Source organism: Danio rerio, chromosome 24, assembly GCF_052040795.2.
Source record: "Danio rerio strain M-AB ecotype USA chromosome 24, GRCz13ab, whole genome shotgun sequence".
In the NCBI taxonomy this organism is placed as follows: Eukaryota; Metazoa; Chordata; class Actinopteri; order Cypriniformes; family Danionidae; genus Danio; species Danio rerio.
In genome coordinates this window covers 7,662,143-7,686,604 of record NC_141044.1, presented here as the reverse complement: position 1 = coordinate 7,686,604, position 24,462 = coordinate 7,662,143, and the positions used below count along the sequence as shown (strand labels likewise).

Genomic DNA, 24,462 nt, shown 5'->3' with positions numbered 1-24,462 from the left:
GATGTGGGGAGTACATGTGTGTATAAATTGGATGCCTTTGTATTGCATACTGTACAGAACTTCAAAGCTTCCTCATAATTGGCTCCTCGTCTAAGAGATAATTGACCCAGTTAGAGAAGAATCTAATAACCTGTCAGACACATTAAACTCTGCTTCAGCCGGTTATTCTCTGCTTAACACTTCAGCTGTTTTCACTGATATTTTAGTCTTATTCTGTTGGTCGTTTTGTTTTTATTTTTGCTTCACTGATTTAAATACAGTTGAATTTTTTTCAGCTAACATGTTGCTTTGATTGGTAATGCATGAATTATTCTGATGTTTGCATCAACACATGATTTAACACTTGAGTTTGGTAGCTGCCAAGAATGCTTTGTAGGTGGGTGGATGACTCTGTTTTGGAATGGAGCAGCAATGCGTAGTCCCATCATGGAGCTGACTGGAGTGTCTGCTTCATGTGTGTAAGCCAACTATTGTCTTGCTTCTTAGTAGGCAATGATAATAACATTACTAAATAATGATAATAGTGTGGAGCAACGGTAGTTTCTCAAAATAATACAGCAATTCAGCAACAATACTCGGCTAGGCAGTGGCATATCAAGAGTTTACACTTAGATAATGCTTGACTATTTAAGCAAGTTTGGCATGCTGTCTTGGGAGAGAACCCTGAGCTCGGAGATAGATGAGCCCAAGGCTCCCGCCTGGTCAACAAGCATTAGGAGGGACATGAGATCAGGTAGTTCTTGATAACTTCCCAAAATAGACCGCTAACTGCGCTAGTTTGTAGTAAGTGTTAGGGCTGTGCAATTAATCGAAAATCCGATTTTGATTTTGGCTTGTAACTATTATAAAAAACCATTAATCGAGATAACCGATTATTCCATCACGTACCGCCCCCTTTCCAGTTGTACACGTGTGAAAACTCTTTAGGTGCGTTCGACTTCATGCGGCGCTGCGCAGATCGATCGAAATCTGTCTTAAAGCGGTGCATTCTGGTTAGAAATCTTGTCCGGATTGATGCTGCGCCGACGCCACGTGACTGTCACATGTGGCATCAAAGTACCGCGACAGCGCTCCGAGATCAGACGGCAAACTCAGACCATGCAGCTTCTGAAGAGCGACTGCCGGAGCTTTGATGACGACACCGATATTACACGATTGGCCAAGTTCACCACATGACAACAAACACGTGTATTTCGGGTTTATAATTGGACAAATTCCGATTCAAAAGTTTCAAAATAAACAATTCACTTTTCACACCCTCTCTATCCTGTACACATCTTGCTTATTAAAAGACTACAAATATTTTACTGCAGTATCATCTTTTGTTAAATAATCTGGTTATAAAGGTTAGCTTATTTGCACAGGTTTATTTTTAACTTTTTATACAGACTATTTACTGCATTCATCTCCATGAACGATTTAAATGATATATTTTAGTGTATATTTTAGTGAATAACCTAAATATGAACTCAAATAAGTCTTACAGATTTGAAATAAGAAAATCATCATCATTGATCCTGCCCCCTAAAGCTCTCTTAACAAATTAAAGTAAAGAACTATTTTATTAAATAATTATAAAATGGCTTTATTATTATAATATAAATATATATTTTATTTTCTGTCTAGCAGTTTAAAGGCTACCTGCTCTTTCTGGGAAACTTCTACATAGCTCACTTATTTTACCTTTTGTTCTTTTCAACACAATCTTTTTGGATTAAAATGCTTTTTTGAAAATTCATTCATTATCCAAAATAATGTCATTTATTAAGACCTAATCAAAACACCTTGTTTTGCTTTTTACATGGGAAATTTTTATATCTATAAATGTACATATATGTAAACCCTTTTTTAGCAGATTCAAACAAGTATTAGCCTAAAGATTGATGTTTAACTCCTAGAATTTATGCTTATTGCTTTGTATTTAATAGACCTGTTCGTTTTTATGTTTATATTAACCTCTCCTTTCCTCTTATTTCTCTCATGCATTTGTTATATATTTTATTCATAATTATCTCTTATTGTTTAAAAAGGAACTACATTTTGAAGAGCCTGTATTCTGTTTTATTCGTAAATGTTTTGTTGTTATAAATAAAAATAACAAAAAAATATGATGACGCCATGTGATCGGTCATCATGACTGCAGCAACTTTGAGTCCCGAAGTGTCCAGCTGTCCGTCTTGACGGCTCCGTTTTCAACTCCGCCCCGCCTGCGCTCGGCTAATCTCGTTGATCACCGGCTGCAGCTGAGCTTCATGTCGAACGCACCTTTTGCCTCTGTAAAGCTCAGTTCCACGTGAAAATGACTTAAAGCATGTGCTGTAATGTAACTTTTTCAGCACGGGATGCGCATCATACATATTTTTAAAAGCGCAAAAGAGCACGTGCTGTTGTGTGTGTGCGCGCCGTGCTTAGCCTCGGACAGGTAGCGTGTGTGTGTTTGCGTGCGCGCCGCGCTTAGCCTCGGACAGCAGAGCACACACACATCTAACGCGATCTTAATGTGAGCGCTTTAATGGTCAAATACATGCACACTTGTGTCAGAGCGCGGTGTTTAGTGATTATTCATATTAACCCTCATTTGTTTAATAAACAAACAAGTTGAGAATCAAAAGACACGAGAAAGAGAAACCATATCAGAGCCGCACTATTCTTAGGCCGTACTCACACTAGGTACAGTTGCCTCGAACCGGGCCAAAGCACTCTTGTCCCCCCTCCCGTCTCCCCCGACGGCCCGCGCTCACACCATATCGGGCCTCGGCACGCTTACGTCATCGCTGCTGCGCTGTTCAGAAGCGCTCTCTATGGCAAGCCTTTTTAGCATTTAAATCTTTGTTCTGACTCCATAAATATATTTAGAGATATCTCTAATTATATTTTGACTAGTCATAATTATAATTCGACTAGTCAGAATAACAATTAGAGATATCTGCAATTACAATTGTACAAGTACGAAATCAGATTGGAGATATCTGCAAATATATTATGACTAGTCATATTCCTCCATTGACTTCCATTGAAAAATATTTGCAGATATCTCTAAATGAGTTTTGACTCGTCACAATTGTAATTAGAGATATCTCTGAGTTTTTACTAGTCATACATTTGGAGATGTCTTTAATTCGTCATATTTAGAGATATTTACAAATATATTTGAAGATCTCTAATTAATTTACTAATAGTCGAATTACAGTTGTAGATATCTTGAATTGGATTCAACTCATTTAGAGATATCTGCAAATATTTTTTAATGGAAGTCAATGGAGGAATATGACTAGTCATAATATATTTGCAGATATCTCCAATCTGATTTCGTACTAGAACAATTGTAATTGCAGATATCTCTAATTGTCATTCTGACTAGTCGAATTATAATTATGACTAGTCAAAATATAATTAGAGATATCTCTAAATATATTTATGGATAGTCAGAACAAGGTTTAAATGCTAAAACGGCTTGCCATACGCTCTCACCCAGTAGCACAGTGGAGATTTCTCTAGTTATATCGTTTCAGTCGTTTGTTATGCAGTGACATGCAGTCAAATATTTCGCCAAACAGTCCTTAGGGATGCGGGGACACGCAGTCAGATATTTCGCCGAACAGTTCCGCCACTTTTGGCGCTCATAAAAAATCATTAAGCTCTCGTGCTGCAGGAATGAGGAGGTCTGCTGAAGGCGCGCAGCTGGCGTGCTGTGAGGGGTTTGCGTCTTTAATAAACTACGGCAGTTTGCGTTCACTGAACAGTAAGAATGATTAATAAATCCATATCAAACAGCCCCTTAAAAGTCACGTCTCGCTTTCGGTTTCGGGCTTTGGGGCGTTTTGCGATCTCACACACAAGCGTACCGCGCCAAAGCCCAAGCGTACCGCGCTCAGGCACACCTCCTCCAACCGGGCCAGGGCCGGCCAAGTGAGCCGTGCTTGAGCGCGATTTAGCGCACTCACACTTCTCAAACGATCCGGGAAACGGGCCTGGGCACGGTACGGATGGCATAGTGTGAGTAGGCCCTTAAAGTGATCGTGCAATATTCCTGCTGCTGCCGACTGTTTTTATTATCAATAATAAAATCAAAAATACAGTGAAGATGCTTAAAGCACAGTTTAAACATAACAGATTTAATAACTCATTTCTAATAACTGATTTCTTTTATCTTTGCTATGATGACAGCACATTATATTTTACAAGATGTTTTTTTAAGATACTAGTATTCAGCTTAAAGTGACATTCAAAGGCTTAATAAGGGTAAATAGACAAGTCATTGTATAACAGTAGTTTCTTCTGCAGACAATCAAACATATATATTGCTTAAAGGGGCTAATAATATCGAGCTATTAAAATAGGTTTCAAAATATTCAAACCTGCTTTTATTCTAGCTGTAACAAAACAAATGAGCCTTTCTCCAGAAGAAAAAAATATTAAAGGAAATACTGTAAAAAAAAAACCTCTGTTAAACATCATTTGGGAAATATTTATTTATAAAAATAAATGGGGGGGTCCAAAACGAAGATGAGGAATGAAGTTTAGGCTGGATACTTATATTGAAGTTAGAGTTATCCGATTGGCTAGTTAGTGATTAGTGATAGGGATCAGCTGTAGTCAATCCTATCACATGCTCCTTTCGAAATGAGTTTAAGAAACTTCACTTAAATGTTGCTCACTACTACTTAAGTGCCCAAAGTGTATCCAGAAAAATACCACCTACACCATTTCTGACTTGCATATCATTTTTTTCTGTGTAAGTAAATCTTAAAAATGTCTGTACGTTCATCAGGAGCAGTACTTTGCCTTGCGGCCTGAGCTGAGGAACCGGGACTATGGGGACATCAGTGAGCGGGTCTCTATTCGCAAGCGGCTGCAGTGTCACTCCTTCAAATGGTACCTGGACAATATATACCCCGAAATGCAGGTGTCCTCTCCGCACAAGCCCCAGCAGCCTGTCTTCATCAACAAGGGTTTAAAGAGACCAAAAGTACTGCAGCGGGGTCGGGTAAGACCTCATGTTCACCCTTTCACTGTTCACCATGTCTCGTATCGCTGATGGTAATTAAACAACTCCAGGAATAAGTGCTTGATGTTTTTAGACTCTCCCAACCTACAGTACTGTACACTATTTTGTGTGTTGAATGCCATTTAAATCTCTACATCATTAGTTATGTTTCCATCCACCTATTTTATGTGCATTTTAGATATGCACATAATAAAACGATTGATTGAATCGGCAGGATGCGTATACATTTTGAAAATGTGCATAAAAACGTGTGCAACGGAGTAGGATTAACTTTTGTTGTTCGAGAAGAAAAGCTGTGCATACACTACGATGGAAACATTTTTACTGAACAGATTCCAGTACGTGCATTAAAAAAGGTCATTTGATTTTGTTATAAGAGATCAAGTGATGGTAAAAATGTGTGTGAATGGACAAACCAGCAAGCTGAGCACATTGTAAAACATCTGAAATGTTGTTTTGGTCAGTCTAAAATGCTGTAACCGTTTCAGTATTAGTGTTATTATATTATTATTACCTCCAGAATTGTTAAGAGTGTCTGTGCTTCGCGTCTCATGCCTTCAAATACCACCAGATATTAATTTTGTGTCGGCATTTGACTTCTGAGGGGCAAGTCATTTATTAAATAAGGGAAAGATTGACGGTTAATCAGGAGGTGACTATTTTGTTGTCTTTGACTCGTTGGGTGGAAACGCTGCTGTATTCGCACTTCTTTTATACCATATTCCAGTTATGCGCAAATATTTAATTTGCATCTTTGGATGGAAACATAGCTATTAATGCCTAAACTCGGTCCTGGAGGGCCAGTGTCCAGCATAGTTTAGCTTCAACTTCCTTAAACACACCTGCCTTGAAGTTTCTAGTATACCTAGAAAGAGCTGACCTATTTCAGGTGTGTCTAATTGGAGTTGGAACTAAAATCTGCAGGACATCTGCCCTCCAGGAGTGAGTTTAGGCACCTCTGCTCTACATCATTTACTGTATTTCAAAAGACATCAGTCTTGGAAACAGCAGAGGGCAGTAGTGCAACTCTTTCATCAACAGCATGAAAAATGGTGGAATTTTCCAGCATTTTCATGCCCCCTTAATATTTTGCGGTTCAAAAGAAATCTCACTGTGCAACAACAATAAAAGAGAGATAGATAAAAGCACAGACACACCACTTTTCTGGCTGCTTGTATTCTGTCAACTATGGGACCCTATATAGACAGGTGCATGCCTTTTTTAAATCATGTCCAATCAACTACATTTACCACAGGTGAATCCAATTAAGCTGCTGAAACATCTCAAGAATGATCAGTGGAAACAGAATGTGCCTGAGCTCAGTTTAGATCTTCACGGCAAAGACTGTGAATACTGATGTACTTGTGATTTTTCAGGTTTTTTATTTTTAATAAATTTGCAATAGTTTCAAAAAATCTTTTGTTCACATTGTCATTATGGGGTATTGTGTGTAGAATTTTGAGTAAATAAATGAATTTATTCCATTTTGGAATAAGGCTGTGACACAAAGTAAATATATATATATATATATATATATATATATATATATATATATATATATATATATATATATATATATATATATAATCACTAATGCATGCAAAATCAAACTTATGTAACTCATCATAACTTAGAAAGTGGCATCTCATTATTGAGTAATTTTTGAATGTCATTTATTTATAAATAAATTCAAATAGAAAGAAGCACAATGTTTTTGCACATCTATCGTTAAATTAATAGTAATACTTACTACCATTCATAAATCGTTTTAGCATTTTCTCTTCATACCAGCGTCTTTCTGCTCTCTTGCAGTTGCGTAATCTCTTGGCTGACAAGTGTCTGGTGGCACAGGGCCGTCCCAGTCAGAAGGGGGGCGCTGTGGTGGTGAAAGACTGTGACCCACAGGACCCTGAGCAGGTCAGTTTGTCACATCTTTGTGTTCATTAGTTGAAGATTTAAAGTTTATTCTTTGGTAGAAATAGTAACTGGGAATTGTTTTCAAAATGTATTGATATATTTATTAATTAAGCATTAAATTGATCAAAAGTTGAATAAATTCTGCTGTATATATTTACGTCTTAATTTGCCAAACTCATAAAAATATTGTTTGTAATATTATTTTCCATTTATTTATTAGAATTTTTTATATATTTTTACATTTATTCAAAATTTTTTTTCTACATTTCTTGGCTAGCAGACAGATTTTAGATAACGGTCTACCATCAACATCTAGGTTAAATCAAGCACAAGTAGCCCAATCACATGGCTAAACTGCAGACTTGCGGCACTATTATATCTACAGACATCTGAAGAGCGCATTTTAAAGATGCTGTATGTAGGATAGTGGTTAAACAAGGTATTGCAGTCTAAATTCAAAATATTGGAGAGGGTTTTTGTCCCCTGACGATGATTTGACACACGCGCAGGTTGCCAGATTGATGAAACAAACAGGAAGCAAGCATGATCAAACCTTACACTATCAGCTAATGTTTACATTTGTAATATTTGTATTATTTCCTCATTTAAAGCCACCTCATGTATGTTTTTAACTCTGAATCTGCGTCTCATTTCGGAGGCTGCTGCTGTCCGTAAAGGTTGTATTTTTAGCTGTGCACACGCATTAAGGCAGACTTCAAGACTGAAATGAAATGCGCTGTGTTTTGCATTAAGGCAACCCGGGGTGTCGAAAAATAATTGGGTAAACAGTAAGTAGGTGGAGTCAGACAGACCAAAACAAAGACAGACATTCTGATGCAGAACACACATTTTCAAAGCAGAGTAAGTGACTTTAGCATTGTTTTTCAGATGTTCACGCTTCTATCTGTAAACACATGCTGGTTTTATGACTTAGAAAAGTCTTACATAAAGCAACTTTAGCTTTTTGCTTGGTATTTATTTTGTGTAAATGCTTTGTGTTGAACTGTGTGTTGTTTTGCAGGAATGGGCATATGATGAGGAACATGAGTTGGTTCTAGCCGGGCTGCTGTGTTTGGACATGTCAGAGATTCGTTCCTCCGACCCGCCGCGCCTCATGAAGTGTCACGGCTCTGGTGGATCTCAGCAGTGGACACTGGGGGTGAGAAACGACACTGCTTTTACCTCTTCCATCACCTGTACATTACAGCTGTATCTGCCAGTTTATTATTGTACTAGCTTTATTTTACTTCTATTGTTATTCATTAGGTAAACAAATAATCCTTGCAGGTTAATCTGAAAAAAAAAAAAATGTTTTGGAAAAAGTTCAAGAAAAGTCTGTCCATTCCCTTCTGCAGGATCTCTGCGGGGTCTTAAAAGTATTAAAAGTTAATCAATTAGCTAAAACTTTTCTTTTTTTGCTTATTGCTCTTTTTAAAAAAAAAGAATTCTTGTCATGTAAGTAAAACTATACACAGTAATCTGTCCTTTCTAAAGGTCTCAGATCAGCAGTTAACTACACATAAATGGGGGGTTCGGCTAATCTCCTATTAAAGCAGAATTGTTGTAAAAAAAATGAAACATGAACCTTATTAATTAAAATAAATGTAAGCAAAAGAAAGCAGTTAAAAAAACATACTGTGTGTGAAAACGAAAGGATGATCACACACACACAGTTAACATTAGGGCAAATAATATGTTGAATAGTTAAAGCGAAAGCAGCAACGGCTGTTGTTTACAAAAGAAGATTTGATTTTTTTAACAATTTGAGCTCTTGAAAGCAGCAGGACTGTGGATGCACGAGCATCGCTTTTTGTCTAGTCTATTTCAAAGAGAACCCATCGCACCACTTTTGTTTCCAGGCACGGTTGCTTCCAATAGTATCTGGATGCAACCGTGATGATGCAACCTGACACTGCATATCTTAGAGATCTAGGTCATATATACTTGCAAAATAAGTTTTGCACACAAAAAAAAATTAAGTATTGAGCAAAAATTATAATTATTATTATTTATCCCTCCCAGAAAAAGAACTGGCTGTACCAAGTGTCAGTGGGGCAGTGTTTGGCTGTGGGCGACCCTCTCAGCATCAAAGGGTATGTTTCCATGGCGATCTGTGATGATTCCCGCTCTCAGCAGTGGCAGTTAGAGGGTTGAGGATGCTGGTAGTGAAGAGCCACTAGTAAATCCAGCTCAGACAGAGGACTGAACTGCAGCAGCACAGCGCGGGCAACTCAGACGTGGCCATCAGACCCTCCAGAATGCTGGAGTCACGTATTCGAGGTCCTGATCTCAACTTTGAATTTGAAGCCTTGGTCTGACGCTTTCTTGACCCATTTTCTTTACTCAGACACTATTTTAAAGAGTATTTTAAAAGAATCGTGCTCAGTATTTGTACGTTTTAACTATTTGAAATGTAAACTATTTGCACAGAGAAAATCTATTTTCATTGTAAAGACGTCTTAAATATAATCACAGTCTGCTAGATTTTATGTTCATCAGTTTTAATGATTAATTTAACATTTCTTAGCATTATATATATATAAACATAAGCCTGATGTTTGATTTCCTTTTATCAAGTTCTGTTTGATTTCATGATCACTGGATTTACCTTGAGCTTAATAAACTGTCAGTGTGCTCTTCTGTAATCATTCATTCATTTATCTTCTGCTTAGTTCCTTATTTATCAGGGGTCGTCACAACAGAATGAACCACCAACTATTCCAGGATATGTAATACACAGCGGATACCTTTCCAGCTGCAACCCAGTACTGAGAAAATCACATTCACTACGGCCAATTTAGTTTATTCAATTGACCTATAGCGTTTGACTGTGGGGGAAACCGGAGGAAACCCACACGTATGGTCATACACTGTGGTGATAAAGTGATGGACATGGTCAGTAACAATACTCAGGTAGGCTGCGGCATTGACAAAAAGGATAAATATAGTTCCAGAACTCTGTTTACAATCTCTTTATTGATTTATTAGTTCATCTTTGAGGCTGATCTTTCAGACTCCTCATCAATGGCGTGCAAAATCTCCAATGCTGCCCACCACCGTCCTGCGAATGTAGGTAGGCGGTGGACCAGGCCGGGGTTGCCGGAGAGGAGGATTCTGGAGATTAACAATTTCCTCCTGCTGAAGAACAGACATCATCATGAAAATCTCTTTCTGTCAGTTTTAGATACAACACTTCTAACCCTCGTGTGCTGTTGAGGAGAGTTTCATTCACTCTGGGGGGATTTTGAGTCTTAATTTGACCACAACTTTCTTTTGGGAAACAATTCTAGAATAGCACATTCAGTGTAGACGAATTCTCAGCAGGAACTAACCTGTTCTCTCATTCTTCTGAGAGGACGAGCAGACTGAAGACCACGCAGAACCCCACAGACTCTTCCATTGATTACTAAGTCTCTCTGCTGAGGTCTCTCAGGTTCATTCTGTTGCTGCTGCTCAGGTTGTGGTTCAGGGATCTGATTTTGTCCCCTACTGGCCACAACCTCCACATGCTGCAGGTTCTGATGAGGCATCTGATTCACAAATGCTTCATCCTGCTGGAGACAAAGACAAAATCATGTTACTCAACAGATTTACAGACAAGCTGAAGATCTGTCATGTCAAATGGCTGGAATCTACCAAAACTTTATAAGTGAGTGTATTTATACACACACACTATGATTTGTTGTTACTCCATATAAAAGCTAGATGCTTTTTTGCCCTGGCCTTTCTAAAGGGTTGATAGTGTAAACTAATGATCAACAGTAAAAATGACAAATGTTTCCTCTTCTCAAACAGGAAAACCACCGACAATGAAGAATGTATGACTACTTGATGTCAAGGCTTTATAATCAAAAAGTGTCGTTATAATGAAGGTCAATGGGGCAAAAACAGCCACTAACATAATGAAAGGATAGTAACAATACACAAGAGTTAAAGAGAACATTTGAGCACATTTTTAAGCAACAGCATTAGAAAAAAGTAATACATGACCATTTTAATTTTAATCTAAAAATAAATCAAATATAAAGTTTTTTACATCACTTATTTAACAAGTAGCTAATTAAAGCATTTAATTACTTTTTTGGAGAACAATCCTGGAAAAGCACATTCAGGGTAGACTCATTTTTAATTCTAAGACTGAGTAAAGACTGACTAACCTGTTCTCTCATTCTTCTGAGAGGACGAGCAGACTGAAGACCACGCAGAACCCCACGGACTCTTCCATTGATTACTAAGTCTCTCTGCTGGGGTCTCTCAGGTTCATTCTGTTGCTGCTGCTCAGGTTGTGGTTCAGGGATCTGATTTTGTCCCCTACTGGCCACAACCTCCACATGCTGCAGGTTCTGATGAGGCATCTGATTCACAAATGCTTCATCCTGCTGGAGACAAAGACAAAATCATGTTACTCAACAGATTTACAGACAATCTGAAGATCTGTCAACTCAAACTTCTATGATTTAACACTGAATCTACCAAAACTCTAAGTATTTATGCACGCAGACTATGAGTTGATTTACTCAATAGAACTTCATATAAAGGCCAGACATTTTTTTTGCACAAGCCTATCTAAAGGGTTAATAGAGCAAACTAATGATCAACAGTAAAATGTTTCCTCTTCTCAACTGAGAAAACCACCAACAATCAAGAATGTATGATTACTTGCTGTCAAGGCTTTACAATCAAAAAGTGTCGTTATAATGAAGGTCAATGGAGCAAAAACAGCCACTTACATAATGAAAGGGTAATAACAATACACAAGGGTTAAAGAGAACATTTGAGCTTATTTATAAGCATTACCGTTGGGTAGAAAAGTCATATAATGACCATTTTAATCTTAATCTAAAAATAATGCAGATATAACAAATTTTTTTACATCACTTACTTTAAAAAGTAACATATTTAGTTACTTTTAAGGGATTTTTTGGGGAACAATTCTGGAAAAGCACATTAAGGGTAGACAAATTCTTAATTCTGGGTAAAACAGAAAGCAGGAACTAACCTGTTCTCTCATTCTTCTGAGAGGACGAGCAGACTGAAGACCACGCAGAACCCCACGGACTCTTCCATTGATTACTAAGTCTCTCTGCTGGGGTCTCTCAGGTTCATTCTGTTGCTGCTGCTCAGGTTGTGGTTCAGGGATCTGATTTTGTCCCCTACTGGCCACAACCTCCACATGCTGCAGGTTCTGATGAGGCATCTGATTGACAAATGCTTCATCCTGCTGGAGACAAAGAAAAAATCATGTTGCTCAACAGATTTACAGACAATCTGAAGATCTGTCAACTCAAACTTCTATATGTGGAATCTATGATTTAACAATGAATCTACCAAAACGCTATAAATATTTATGCACACACACACACACACTATGAGTTGATTTACTCAATAGAACTTCATATAAAAGCTTGACAGTTTTCTGCACAGGCCTGTCTAAAGGGTTAATAGAGCAAACTAATGATGAACAGTAAAATGTTTCCTCTTCTCAACTGAGAAAACCACCAGCAATCAAGAATACATGATTACTTGCTGTCAAGGCTTTACAATCAAAAAGTGTCGTTATAATGAAGGTCAATGGAGCAAAAACAGTCACTTACATAATGAAAGGGTAATAACAATACACAAGAGATAAAGAGAACATTTGAGCATATTTAAAAGCATTAGTGTTGGGTAAAAAAGTCATATATGACCATCTTAATCTAAAAAAATGCAGATATAACATATTTTTTACATCACCTACTTTAAAAAGTAACTAAGCAACACATTTATTTACTATTTTCCAGTACTGATAAGCAGATTGATGCTTGATTTTTTGGGAAACAATCCTGGAAAAGTACATTCAGTGTAGACTCTTTTTTAATTCTAAGACTGACTAACCTGTTCTCTCATTCTTCTGAGAGGACGAGCAGACTGAAGACCACGCAGAACCCCACGGACTCTTCGGTTCACTACTAAGTCTCTCTGCTGGGGTCTCTCAGGTTCATTCTGTTGCTGCTGCTCAGGTTGTGGTTCAGGGATCTGATTTTGTCCCCTACTGGCCACAACCTCCACATGCTGCAGGTTCTGATGAGGCATCTGATTGACAAATGCTTCATCCTGCTGGAGACAAAGACAAAATCATGTTACTCAACAGATTTACAGACAAGCTGAAGATCTGTCAACTCAAACTTCTATATGTGGAATCTATGATTTAACACTGAATCTACCAAATGCTGTAAATATTTATGCACACACACACACACTGAGTTGATTTACTCAATAGAACTTCATATAAAAGCTTGACAGTTTTCTGCACAGGCCTGTCTAAAGGGTTAATAGAGCAAACTAATGATCAACAGTAAAATGTTTCCTCTTCTCAACTGAGAAAGCCACCAACAATCAAGAATACATGATTACTTGCTGTCAAGGCTTTACAATCAAAAAGTGTCGTTATAATGAAGGTCAATGGGGCAAAAACAGCCACTAACATAATGAAAGGATAGTAACAATACACAAGGGTTAAAGAGAACATTTGAGCATATTTAAAAGCATTAGTGTTGGGTAAAAAAGTCATATATGACCATCTTAATCTAAAAAAATGCAGATATAACATATTTTTTACATCACCTACTTTAAAAAGTAACTAAGCAACACATTTATTTACTTTTTTCCAGCACTGATAAGCAGATTGATGCTTGATTTTTTTGGGAAACAATCCTGGAAAAGTACATTCAGTGTAGACTCTTTTTTAATTCTAAGACTGACTAACCTGTTCTCTCATTCTTCTGAGAGGACGAGCAGACTGAAGACCACGCAGAACCCCACGGACTCTTCGGTTCACTACTAAGTCTCTCTGCTGGGGTCTCTCAGGTTCATTCTGTTGCTGCTCCTCAGGTTGTGGTTCAGGGATCTGATTTTGTCCCCTACTGGCCACAACCTCCACATGCTGCAGGTTCTGATGAGGCATCTGATTCACAAATGCTTCATCCTGCGGGAGACAAAGACAAAATCATGTTGCTCAACAGATTTACAGACAAGCTGAAGATCTGTCATGTCAAATTGCTACTGTGAAGTCTATGATTTAACATTGAATCTACTAAAACTCTAAGTAAGTGAGTGTATTCATATGCACACACTATGATTTGTTAATTAACTTTATAAAACTCCATATAAACATCAGAAAGTTTTTTTTACACAGGCCTTTCTAAAGGGTTAATAGTCCAAACTAATGATCAACAGTAAAAATGACAAATGTTTCCTCTTCTCAACCAGGAAAACCACAAACAATCAAGAATACATGATTATATGGTGTCAAGGCTTTACAATCAAAAACAGCCACTAACATAATGAAAGGGTAATAACAATACACAAGAGTTAAAGAGAACATTTGAGGATATTTATAAGCAACAGCATTGGGTGTATGCATGTAAGAATGTAATATATGACAATATTAAGCTAAATATGAATCTAAAATTATGCAAATATAACTAATTTGTCACATGACTTGCTTTTAAAAGTAACCAAGTAACACATTTAGGGCTTTTTCCCAACACTAATTTTTAATTCTAAGACTGGGTAAAACAGAAAGCAGGAACTAACCGGTTCTCTCATTGCTTTGGGAGGAAGAGCAGGCTCAAGACCAGACAGAAGCTCACGGATTATTTCGTTCACATCTGTCAGCTGAGGTCTTTCAGGTTGTGGTTCAGGGATTCGATTTTGTCCCCTACTGGCCATAAACTCCACATGCTGCTGCTTCTGAAGAGGCATATAAATATAATTATATAATATAATTATTCTTTAAGCTGTTGGAGACAAAGACAAAATCATGTTACTCTGAACAGATTTACAGACAAGCTGAAGATCTGACAATTTAAACTTCTATATGTGGAGTCTATGAATGAAGCAGGTTCTAGATAAATCATGTGTTGATCTGTGAGCTTTTAAAAGATGGCTGCAGATAATAGTATACTCGGTGTGGGGTGGTCAACACTGGTTGTTTTAAAACTATTGAACATCTCCCAATCTCAATTTTCAAATGTTCATTACTGTATAGACTAAAATCTCCACCCAGTAACACTGAGTATAACTAAAAGGAAGCAGGAACTCACCCATGCCTCTCTTATCTGCAGCAGAGTCGGAGACCGGCGACACCTCGAAACTCTTCGAAGTCTTTTATAATCTTTAGGCTCTGCTGAAACCATCTGAAACATGTATCCGTTGCCCTATCGAAGAAACAAACAGATTAAATAAATACTCAGAACTTAATAGCCCAGTTTAAAGCTTCCTTTAATTAATATTCTGAAGATAAGTGAAAGCGAGAGGCAGTAGTGACTTACAGGACACACAGGTGGGCCCAAAGCTGGCTCAGCAGGCGTGGGGATTTGATTTCCGTAGCCCGGGGTGTCAGACTCGGCATACACAGGAGCTCCAGGCTGGCTCTTGAGGACTGGGGATGTGGTGGGTTCCCCGTTCTCAGGCACAGAAGCTCCTGGTGATGTTTCTGGTGCCTCCAAAAACGGCACTGAGGAGATGTCAACCTGAGGCTCCTCAACAGGGCGCTCAGCCACCATGATGGCCCCTGCAGCGAGGGCAGTGGCGAGCTCACCTGAGGCCTCAGTGACGGAGGACGCATCTGCTGTCTCTGCTGGACCAGACGCAGAAAACTCGTCCTGTTGAAGAATCAGACATAATCTTAAGTCAGTTTAATATATTATGAGTTAATTTGACTCAGGTTAACTTTTTCGTTTTATTAATATTTCATTTTTTGTAAGTTACCTCCACAGTTTGACTCTGGTGATCTGAAGTGAAGTCAAACTGACGCTCCTCATCGATGGGGTGTAACACCTCCATGATAGCCCACCAGCGGCCGGTGGAGAGGGCCGTGGCGAGCTCTTCTGCGCTCTCAGGTGACAGAGAGGCAGGAATCAGGTTGGAAAGATGGTTGAAATCAATGGTCGACATGCTGGTGACAAACGCAATGACGAAACAGAAGAAGTAGAAGATCGATAGACACTGATGACGATGGCAAACACACAGTAAAGCACTGTGAAACAAAGAAATAAGATTAGTAAATAATAAAAGGCTTCTGAACAGTTTTTATTCTCTTAAAATAATCACACACAGTAATCATGAAAATTACAGCATTAGGGTAGAGCAAGGATGAAAGTAACATGGGAAAACCCTGACAACATTTGCTTTCCAGGCTATAACAGCACAAGCCTTGATGGAGCTGCCAAATATCAGCTGATTTTAGGACTGAGTCCTGCGGTTAGGTCTGAATTTCAGCTTTTAAGAGCAGAATTCATATCAGTTCTTTTTTTTACATTAACAAGATCATAGTCAAATATATTTCAAATAAACAAGATTAAGCCAGTAAATCCAGCAAATATTGTGTTACTTCTGACCCACCCAGTAACAATCTGCAACTTTTGTTTGACGTGAAGTTACAGTATTGAAGTTGTTCTACATTGATACAAATTAACAGCTGGTCTGGACAGAGTTAGTTACCACAACAAACATTTAGTTTTGTTAATTAGGTTTTTACTTTCAAATTTTACTTTCATCCCCGCTTAAAACACCCACTGTATAGCATTGTGAATGTGTATTTCCCTGCGTGTAACGTTAGTTTAAATCAATAGCTGCTTTTCAACTGCCCGGCCTGTAAAGACCTATACCTCCGGTCACCGCCAGGGTTTTTGGTCTGCCAGATACCTTTAACCAAAACCGGACAGCGGAAAAGCGGCTATGATACAATATTTGAGCTAAAAACAGCATGTTTTCTGAAATATTAAACATTTTTAACAGAAAAAACAGATTTATTAACATAAAAAAGTTAAAGAGCACAGAGTAAAATGTACTTACGATCATTCGACAACTCGGTATGATGTAAAAAGTAGAACACTCCAATATATCTGAACGTTCCGAAATAACCATGACGACGGCGCGGGGGAATCTATTACATCACTAAAGTATGTGTAGTTATAGCTGAAGTGGTCATTAACACAATATATGCTTTTAAATGAGTTTATATTGATGCATTTCCCATTTCTTGTAATATTTGTATAGCATGAAGTACATTCAAATAAATTTTTATTCATTTTAAAAACATGTTGTGCGTATTTTTTTCTTTAAAAAATTTAAAAACAAAAACATTGCAAAACATTTACAGAACATTTAATGCTAAAACATCTAAAGCTAATAACATATTTCAAGAAAAAACATAATACAATAACATACTACAACTAATAATTACAATATTAATAGTTTAGAGGTACATAAGTTGTAAAATTGAATAGAAGACATGCATTCTGTTGCTCTACTCACTATTTTTTATTAGTGTAATTCTTTATTGCCGCCAGTAACCTCTTTTATTCCGTGGTTTGACGGTTATTCTATAGTTAATTGCATTTAAGAGTATATCTTCAATAAACCGTTTGTAAGAGCTTAATATGCACGTTTGGGTTTGAGCTTTGGTCGCATGTACACAGTTTTGGCCAGCAGGTGTCGCCAGCAGGTGGAGTTTTCAATGCTTGCAAACAGTGAATTATTTTAGTGAAGTAATTCAATTGTAGTTCAACTCACTCACCTCTCTGCATATCCAGCTCTTCATCAGGGGTCACCACGGTGAATGATCCACAACCCTGGCACATGTTTTACCTGCTGACTCTAGAACAGTAGCCTACATACAATTAATGCAATGCCCACATTTATCATGCAGTTGGCCAATCTGAGACTCCAGTGTGTGTGTGTGTGTTTGTGTGTGTGTGTGTGTGTGTGTGTGTGTGTTTTTTTCACTTTTTTGATATTTCATTCATTCATTCATTCATTCATTCATTCATTCATTCATTCATTCATTCATTCATCAATTGTGTATTCATGTTATATATAAAGGTGTTAAAGAAAGGGAATTTCTGGAACAGTGCAGCACTGTAACATTTACTATAGTTAATTAAAATTTTCCTACATAGTGGCCACATATTATCATTTTGTTTCATGTTTTTGACAAAAATAAGGCAGACAGACCCCAAGTGTTGCTCAAGCACTGGTTATGTAATAAATAACACATTTAATGTTAGCTTCTTAGTTTCTTTTGTTAAATAAGATAATGTTTTGCTTAATAAGATTTCAATAATGCAAAATGTATTTATATCAAGCAGTCAAAACGTCATGCTCAGAATACCACACCAGGAAAACCCTGGATAATAATAAATCAAATTGCTCCAGTCCTTGATTCTGATTGGCTGAGCGGTGTTCTAGGCTGTTGTAAAATACCCCACAGACATGCAGTAATTGCAGCTTGGTAAGCATCTGATATCAGTACTGACTTGAGGAACTGTTTATTTGATCAATTTCATTTTATAAATCATTTGATCTGACCAAAAGAGCCAGCGAGAGAGGGAGAGAGAGAGAGAGAGAGAGAGAGAGAGAGATGGGGCGGGGGGGTTAGAGCTCCAAAAAGCTTTAAGTTATTTATTTATTTAAAAAAAAAAAAATAAATAAATAAATTAGAATTAAATTCAAAATAAAATGACTTTGGGCTTAAAGTGAGGATTCAGAAACAATAAAAATAAAGCAGAGAGCCAAAAGAAGCAACGGTTCAGTGAATTTAAAAGGGGGATTTATGTGGAGTGATGTACTGTACCATTATAAACTCACTATAAACCACAGCTTCATGCTTATTTCCTAAAAGCAGTAAGGTTTCACACAAATAAAACTAAAGAAATGAAACAAATAAAAGGTTTCTTTGGCACAATACTGAGAGCAGAATATTTACCAAAGCAAAAGCTGCAGAATCAAGGACAAACTCAGACTCAACGACATGAACTGTCCATTTTATAACTGAGATTTTGTTTGTAGTCGACTAAAAAGCCAATCACATGGCAGCAACTTAATGCACTTAGGCATGTAGACAAGGACAAGACGATCTGCTGCAGTTAAAACCGAGCATCAGAATGGGGAAGAAAGGTGAACGTGGCATATATTTACATATGTGCCTCCCCTTAACAAGTGGGAGCACATATGTAAACCATTGTAATTCCTACAGCGTTCACCTGATTTGGATGTAAATACCCTCAAATTAAAGCTGACAGTCTGTAGTTAAAGCACATCTTGTTCGTTTTATTTCAAATCCATTGTGTTGGTGTATAGAGCCCAAAAATTTGAATTATGTTTATTTCCAAATATTTATGAACCTAACTGTAGTGTATATCACAGCAAAGCAAAATATTGCAATGTTTTGTTTTTCCAATATCGTATTATAAAATGTCATAATTAAAATTAACATGATGACCCCCCCCCTCCCCCACCATAATGAACACAGAAAAGCAACATGATGTAAAATATTTTATTTTTGTAAATGTTTCTAAATCTTGATTCCACAAACTCCAAAACCCACACGTTGTATACTTCCAAAAAAAAGCTCTGTTTTAAACATCGGATACTACTATACAGGACAAAGAAAAAGACAAATACTGTTAAATGTCTGGATATTGTACAAGAAGGGGGAGAAAAGCAAATATCCAAGAACAAAATTTAATTACATCCAGTCATTGAGAAACTATGTACAATTGATTTATCCGAAAAATTGAAAAAATACATCATGCCATGTATATTACAAGCTCAGGACCGCGGAAGAATACCAACAACTGCAGTCCGCGTGAAAAAACTTCATCTCAAACCGGCCTGCAAAGTGCTACCACCAGGTTTGAATTATTCAGCTAATTGGAGTTTGTGACATCATATCGAGATTCTGACGTTTTCCACAAACTAAAAATAAATCCTCTCTCATCGGTTAAATGTAAACAAGAAAGAAGCGTACGTTACATTTCATGAAGCATGGAGTTTTCTGAACGTGAAAGGCATGGAACTTCATCTAGGCTGCAGAGAGTTAAGTAGAGCATTATTAAACGCATTATGGGTGGAAATTCACAGTGCACACTAATCTGATGAACAGAGTTAAGAGATTAATCGCCTCGGCATGATTGGTGCTCGTTCTCGATTGCGAAAATATATATAAAAATGCAAAAAAAAAAAAAAAAAACGAAGGAAAGAGTTCTTCAAGTGGTCAGATCATTTTAGACAATATTGATTCTACATTCTAAATACAACAAAAATACTCTGAATTCTTTCATTTTTACAGATTCTGTACATCTTTATACAATACATAAACTCTCAAAATGATTTCTCCACATCCTTCTTAAATATATAGACTTTTTTTTTCATCGTTTTTTTATTTTATTTTCTGTCGTTTTGTTGAAAACAAACAAAAGGTCACTCAGACAGCTATGATAAAGTTAAGGTAACATTTGGTCGAGTATTTAAAAACGTTTCATTATAGACGGATATTTACACATCGTATAAAGTAACATGTTCTGTCCAATCGGCAGGCTTTCCCAGCAGCTCGACTCTGCTCTTCCGCATCTTTAAAAATAGCTTCGATCCATAATAAATACAAAAGCCGTCTCTTATTTTACAGAAATCAAAGCAAAGGTGAAACGAAACAAATAAACTGACTCATGGAATCAAGTATTTAAACGGTATCTTTCTGTTTTAGTGCAAGTTAATAATTCCCTTAGCTTTATCCCTAAGGAAGTCTTCTCAGTACATTCCTTGTTCAGTGGTGTCTACATTTCTGTAACTACATGTGTATATATATATATATATTTGTGTATATATTTCTTTACCCAGAGGACCTGCCTCTATATATGTAAATAAGGCTGTGGCCAGCACGTTCAAGCCTAAGCCCACCTGAAAATCCTGTTTAGCACTCGCTCACCATCTCATCTTTCATCCAGGAAAAACACATTTACATTGTCTTTGCAATTCAGAGTTACCAGTGTGCAGCCTATTCATTTAATTTAGGTGAAGGTGCTCGATCATAAACTATGTCAACTCTTTACCAACTGAACCAGAAACAGACCCGCTGGAGTCAAAATCCATACCTTTAGACCCCCTCTTACAGTCCTGCGGTCTACGTCGCACATTTCTCGGGTCTAAGAAAGGAATGCATATGATGGATTCCGTCTTTACGGAGAGCTCTTTCAATTCATCCACTTCCTGCAGTTAACGGCACCGCAGTGACAGGGGATTTTATGCTGATCGTCCTCCAGATCAAACTTGTAGTCGTAACACAACTGAAAGAGAGAGGGAGAGAGAGGGAAAAAAGGTGACCGGAATGGTAAACGTCAATCTAGTTAGCACGAAGGCTACATTTTAGTATATTGTTTTGAGAACAAATGCCTCTCCGACTGGCAGAATTAAACAGTTTTACATCTTTGTCTATATTTCTATAATGTATTTATATTTATAAAGCACATTTATTGTGTACGTCCATACATCCAAAGCGCTCACAATCCACACCCCCACCAGTGTGCAGCATAAACTTGGATGATGTGATGGCAGCCACAGGACAAGAGCTCCAGTGTGCACACCACACACTAGCTATTGGTGGAGTGGAGAGACAGTGATAGAGCAAATTCGGTGGATGGGGATGATTGGGAGTCTATGATGGGTAAGGGATGATGGACTGAATTTGGACACTGGGATTACACCCCTACTCTTTAAGAGAAGTGGCCTGGGTTTTTTTAATGACCACAAAGAGTCAGGACCTCAATTAGTCTCATCCAAAAGACGGCGCCCACTGACAGTATAATGTCCACTTCACTATACTGGGGCATTAGAACTCACACAGAGTGCAGGTTGAGCGCCCCCTGCTGGCTTCTCTAATACCACTTCCAACAGCAATCTAGTTTTCCCATGTGGTCTCCCATGCAGGTACTGACCGGGCTCAGCTCTGCTTAGCTTCAGTGAGTAACTGGTCTTGGGCTGCAGGGTGACAGGGCTGTGGCCACAGCGCTCTTTACAATATCAATCATGTCAAAGCAGCTTCACATAGATGAAAATAAGGAATAAAAAGGCAATGTTTCTGATTGTAGAACCTATTCAGATTCAGCATGAGATTGAGACTCATTCAGTTCACTTAATTGCTTAGCATGAAGGTCAATGACTTTGTTTTCCATCCTAATGTGCAAAGAATCTTTTCAAAGAATGCCACATTTTTTTAAATAAAACCCCAACTATGACGTAGATTAGTTTCCATCAAGTTGTTGGAGCAGCTGATTGTAGTATTGGTACATCAGTAAACAAGGCAAGTGTAATGGAGTCACATGTGTGTAATGTCGAAGCTTCAAAATGTTTCAAAACCCGTCTCAGTGACACCTAGTGGTCATTTTTTATGTATTGCTCTGGAACAGCTTCAGCAAAGAAACAGTTAAGCAAACTGAGGTATTAAACCCCACATTGTAGAGTTGAGGATTCAAGTGATTTGTTAGAGAGATGAGAGTTCCTGAGTAGCATGCAGAGATAATAGGTTTGAACCCAGGGTGATGCAGTTATGGATATTAGTCTTTAAATGCTCTGTTCTTGTAATGTGTTGTGTTTTAACATTAGTGTGACATCCGAATGAACACTTTGTGAATAAAAATGTTGTGTTTTAGACATAAAAAAGTAACATTATTGAAATACATCGTCACAACTTCTGTGTCTTGATTACCACTTGGGACAATTGCAGCACAGGCACACGCATGGTCTACTAGGCTATATGAGACCTGGGTGTTTCGGATCATGCTTCGGTGCAGTGTTTTGAAACACTTGCGCTTTGGGATCTTGACACTGTGTCGACACGTCAGTTTTGCGACAGCCATCCATAGTGATACAAGGTGTTTTGAAACATTCCAAATGTACTGTATGGAGGCAAAAGTGTTTATGTCTGACCACACTGCTGTGGAGATTTCATTTTAGTTTACACAAATAAGCTGACAGCAATAAACAGAAACATGTGAAGCCAGCATGTAGTGAATAAAGTTTAATTATTTCTATTGTTAAGTCCAAAGTGAATCAAGTGTTCTAACAGTGTTCCACAAGCTCTGCCCCTAGCAAACTAAACCAAATGAATCATACAGTGGGCCAAATACAGTGAACCAAATCAAACTGTAGCACTGGCGTATCGGTACACCTACAATTTAATATACCCTTTTTCGCCAATACCACCTTAAGCTAGTATATGTTTTTTTTTATTTTTGTGAATTTCTTTTTGAGAAATGTGGCATTTCCATCACTCGTTTCTAATGTGATAATTAAAAATTTCCATTAACACAGGGTTATGGAGCTAATGTCAAAGGGTTATGGACACTGAGCTAATGTCAAAGACAGATGTATTGAAGAGCTCTTTATACAACACATACCTCTTCGCCTCTTTGGATTCTGCGGTTGGAACTGATAATGATTTTGTGACCCCTCTCCAAAGCCACAACCTCAGTAATGCAGTTGGGTGCGCAGGAGTGGTTGATATACCTGATGGATAGAAGGCAAGTCAGAAATTCAAAACTGATCAAGTTATATATGCTACACAAGTGAGATCCACGTGTAAACTGTTTAAAATGTGATGCAACTCAAATCGGTTGGGATGTTTAATGAATTCCTCTACAAGTTGAGCAGTTTAAAAGTGACAATGAGTGTGAAATTTCATATTGAGGAAGCTCAATCCTCATTCAAACTAGATGAATCCCGGCCAGTGTAAGGCAAAAATCTTGGCCATTTCGTCACAAAGGCACATTCTTTGTTTAATGTCATTAATATAATACAATTTAACTCTATTGTAAAAACAGTCGGAGATGATCACTCTCTATCTATGTCTACTGGTTAATCTCCACTTAAGTATACATAAACTTTTCAAACACATTTCAAAACACATTTTTCAGTTCAAGGGTACAATTAAATAGATTAACAATGAGAAGTACTAAAAAGCACCAAGTTGACAACAATGTAAAGCAATCTGAACATTTACTTCTCAATATTTCTCAGTTTTTTTGTGCTCTTTCTCTCCCCTCTCTCTATCAAGTTTGGTTAGGACTAAATGAACTATATTAAATATGGAACATTCTTCTTTCTGATGCAAATTTGCATCTTATAAGACTTACACTACCTGACAAAAGTCTTGTCACCTATCCAAGTTTTAGGAACAACATAGTAACTAATAATAATAACTAATGTGTAAATAATAACTTGACTTTTAGTTGATCATTTGCTATCAGAAGTGGCTTATATGAAAGGCAAAAGCCTCTAGATTACAATTATTTTACCAAAATAAAACATGATCATGGCTTGATTCTTAATTATTTAATTAGGACAGTAAGGTCTGACTTTGCTTAAACAAAAGTCTCTTAACAGAAATAAAGTATAGTATAGAATATAAAGTCATGATGCAGTGGAAAAAGAATTAATATTGTAAATGACTCCCATGAGCTTGGACAACTGCATCCATACATCTCTGCAATGACTCAAATAACTTATTATTATACAGTCATCTGGAATGGCAAAGAAAGCGTTCCTGCAGGACTCCCAGAGTTCATCAAGACTCTTTGGATTCATCTTCAATGCCTCCTCCTCCATCTTACCCCAGACATGCTCAATAATGTTCATTTCTGGTGACTGGGCAGGCCAATCCTGCAGCACCTTGAACTTCTTTTTTTTTTAGGAACTTTGATGTGGAGGCTGAAGTATCC

General features: G+C 37.5%; 3 protein-coding genes across 68 annotated transcripts in view; 1 reads left to right on the top strand and 2 right to left on the bottom strand.

The window, feature by feature from the left end:
- The window catches only part of galnt11 (UDP-N-acetyl-alpha-D-galactosamine:polypeptide N-acetylgalactosaminyltransferase 11 (GalNAc-T11)), a 28,858-nt gene extending 19,288 nt beyond the window's left edge, over positions 1-9,570 (top strand). For all 3 annotated transcript variants that reach the window (NM_001076562.2, XM_087308728.1, XM_087308727.1), the window contains 4 exon segments: positions 4,772-4,987; positions 6,821-6,925; positions 7,947-8,084; positions 8,948-9,570. In NM_001076562.2, coding sequence (NP_001070030.2) covers positions 4,772-4,987; positions 6,821-6,925; positions 7,947-8,084; positions 8,948-9,079 — 591 coding nt within the window. In that variant the 3' untranslated portion in view covers positions 9,080-9,570.
- A 312-nt stretch (positions 9,571-9,882) lies between these two features.
- On the bottom strand, positions 9,883-17,386 carry LOC560947 (uncharacterized). Of its 50 annotated transcripts, none has more exons than XM_087309131.1 (11): positions 16,763-17,386; positions 15,677-15,944; positions 15,238-15,570; positions 15,010-15,123; positions 14,501-14,656; positions 13,671-13,889; positions 12,800-13,021; positions 11,925-12,146; positions 11,083-11,304; positions 10,258-10,479; positions 9,883-10,063 (listed from the first exon to the last, which is right to left on the bottom strand). In XM_087309131.1, exons 2-11 carry the CDS (start codon positions 15,860-15,862, stop codon positions 9,947-9,949), a joined length of 2,013 nt encoding a protein of 670 aa, XP_087165257.1. In that variant the 5' UTR covers positions 15,863-15,944; positions 16,763-17,386; the 3' UTR covers positions 9,883-9,946. The 50 variants fall into 50 exon arrangements, with proteins under 50 accessions (XP_087165257.1, XP_087165262.1, XP_087165258.1 ...); XM_087309136.1 differs by having other exon boundaries at positions 9,883-10,060; XM_087309132.1 differs by having other exon boundaries at positions 11,925-12,143; positions 16,763-16,907.
- Positions 17,387-19,230: 1,844 nt separating this feature from the next.
- kmt2ca (lysine (K)-specific methyltransferase 2Ca) overlaps positions 19,231-24,462 on the bottom strand; it is a 216,477-nt gene continuing 211,245 nt past the window's right edge. For all 15 annotated transcript variants that reach the window (XM_087309099.1, XM_087309103.1, XM_087309101.1 and 12 more), the window contains 2 exons: positions 23,143-23,251; positions 19,231-21,033 (listed from right to left, as the gene is read on the bottom strand). In XM_087309099.1, coding sequence (XP_087165225.1) covers positions 20,941-21,033; positions 23,143-23,251 — 202 coding nt within the window. In that variant the 3' untranslated portion in view covers positions 19,231-20,940. The remainder of the gene's footprint in view (positions 21,034-23,142; positions 23,252-24,462) is intronic.

What these genes read in the sequence shown, in the direction of transcription:
- LOC560947 (XM_087309131.1), bottom strand. Translation starts at nt 15,862, where the DNA reads ATGTCGACCATTGATTTCAACCATCTTTCCAACCTGATTCCTGCCTCT. An exon ending in ACCAGAGTCAAACTGTGGAG is followed by an intron (nt 15,571 to 15,676) that starts GTAACTTACAAA and finishes ATTCTTCAACAG; the next exon opens with GACGAGTTTTCTGCGTCTGG. An exon ending in TCAGAAGAATGAGAGAACAG is followed by an intron (nt 13,022 to 13,670) that starts GTTAGTCAGTCT and finishes CTTTGTCTCCAG; the next exon opens with CAGGATGAAGCATTTGTCAA.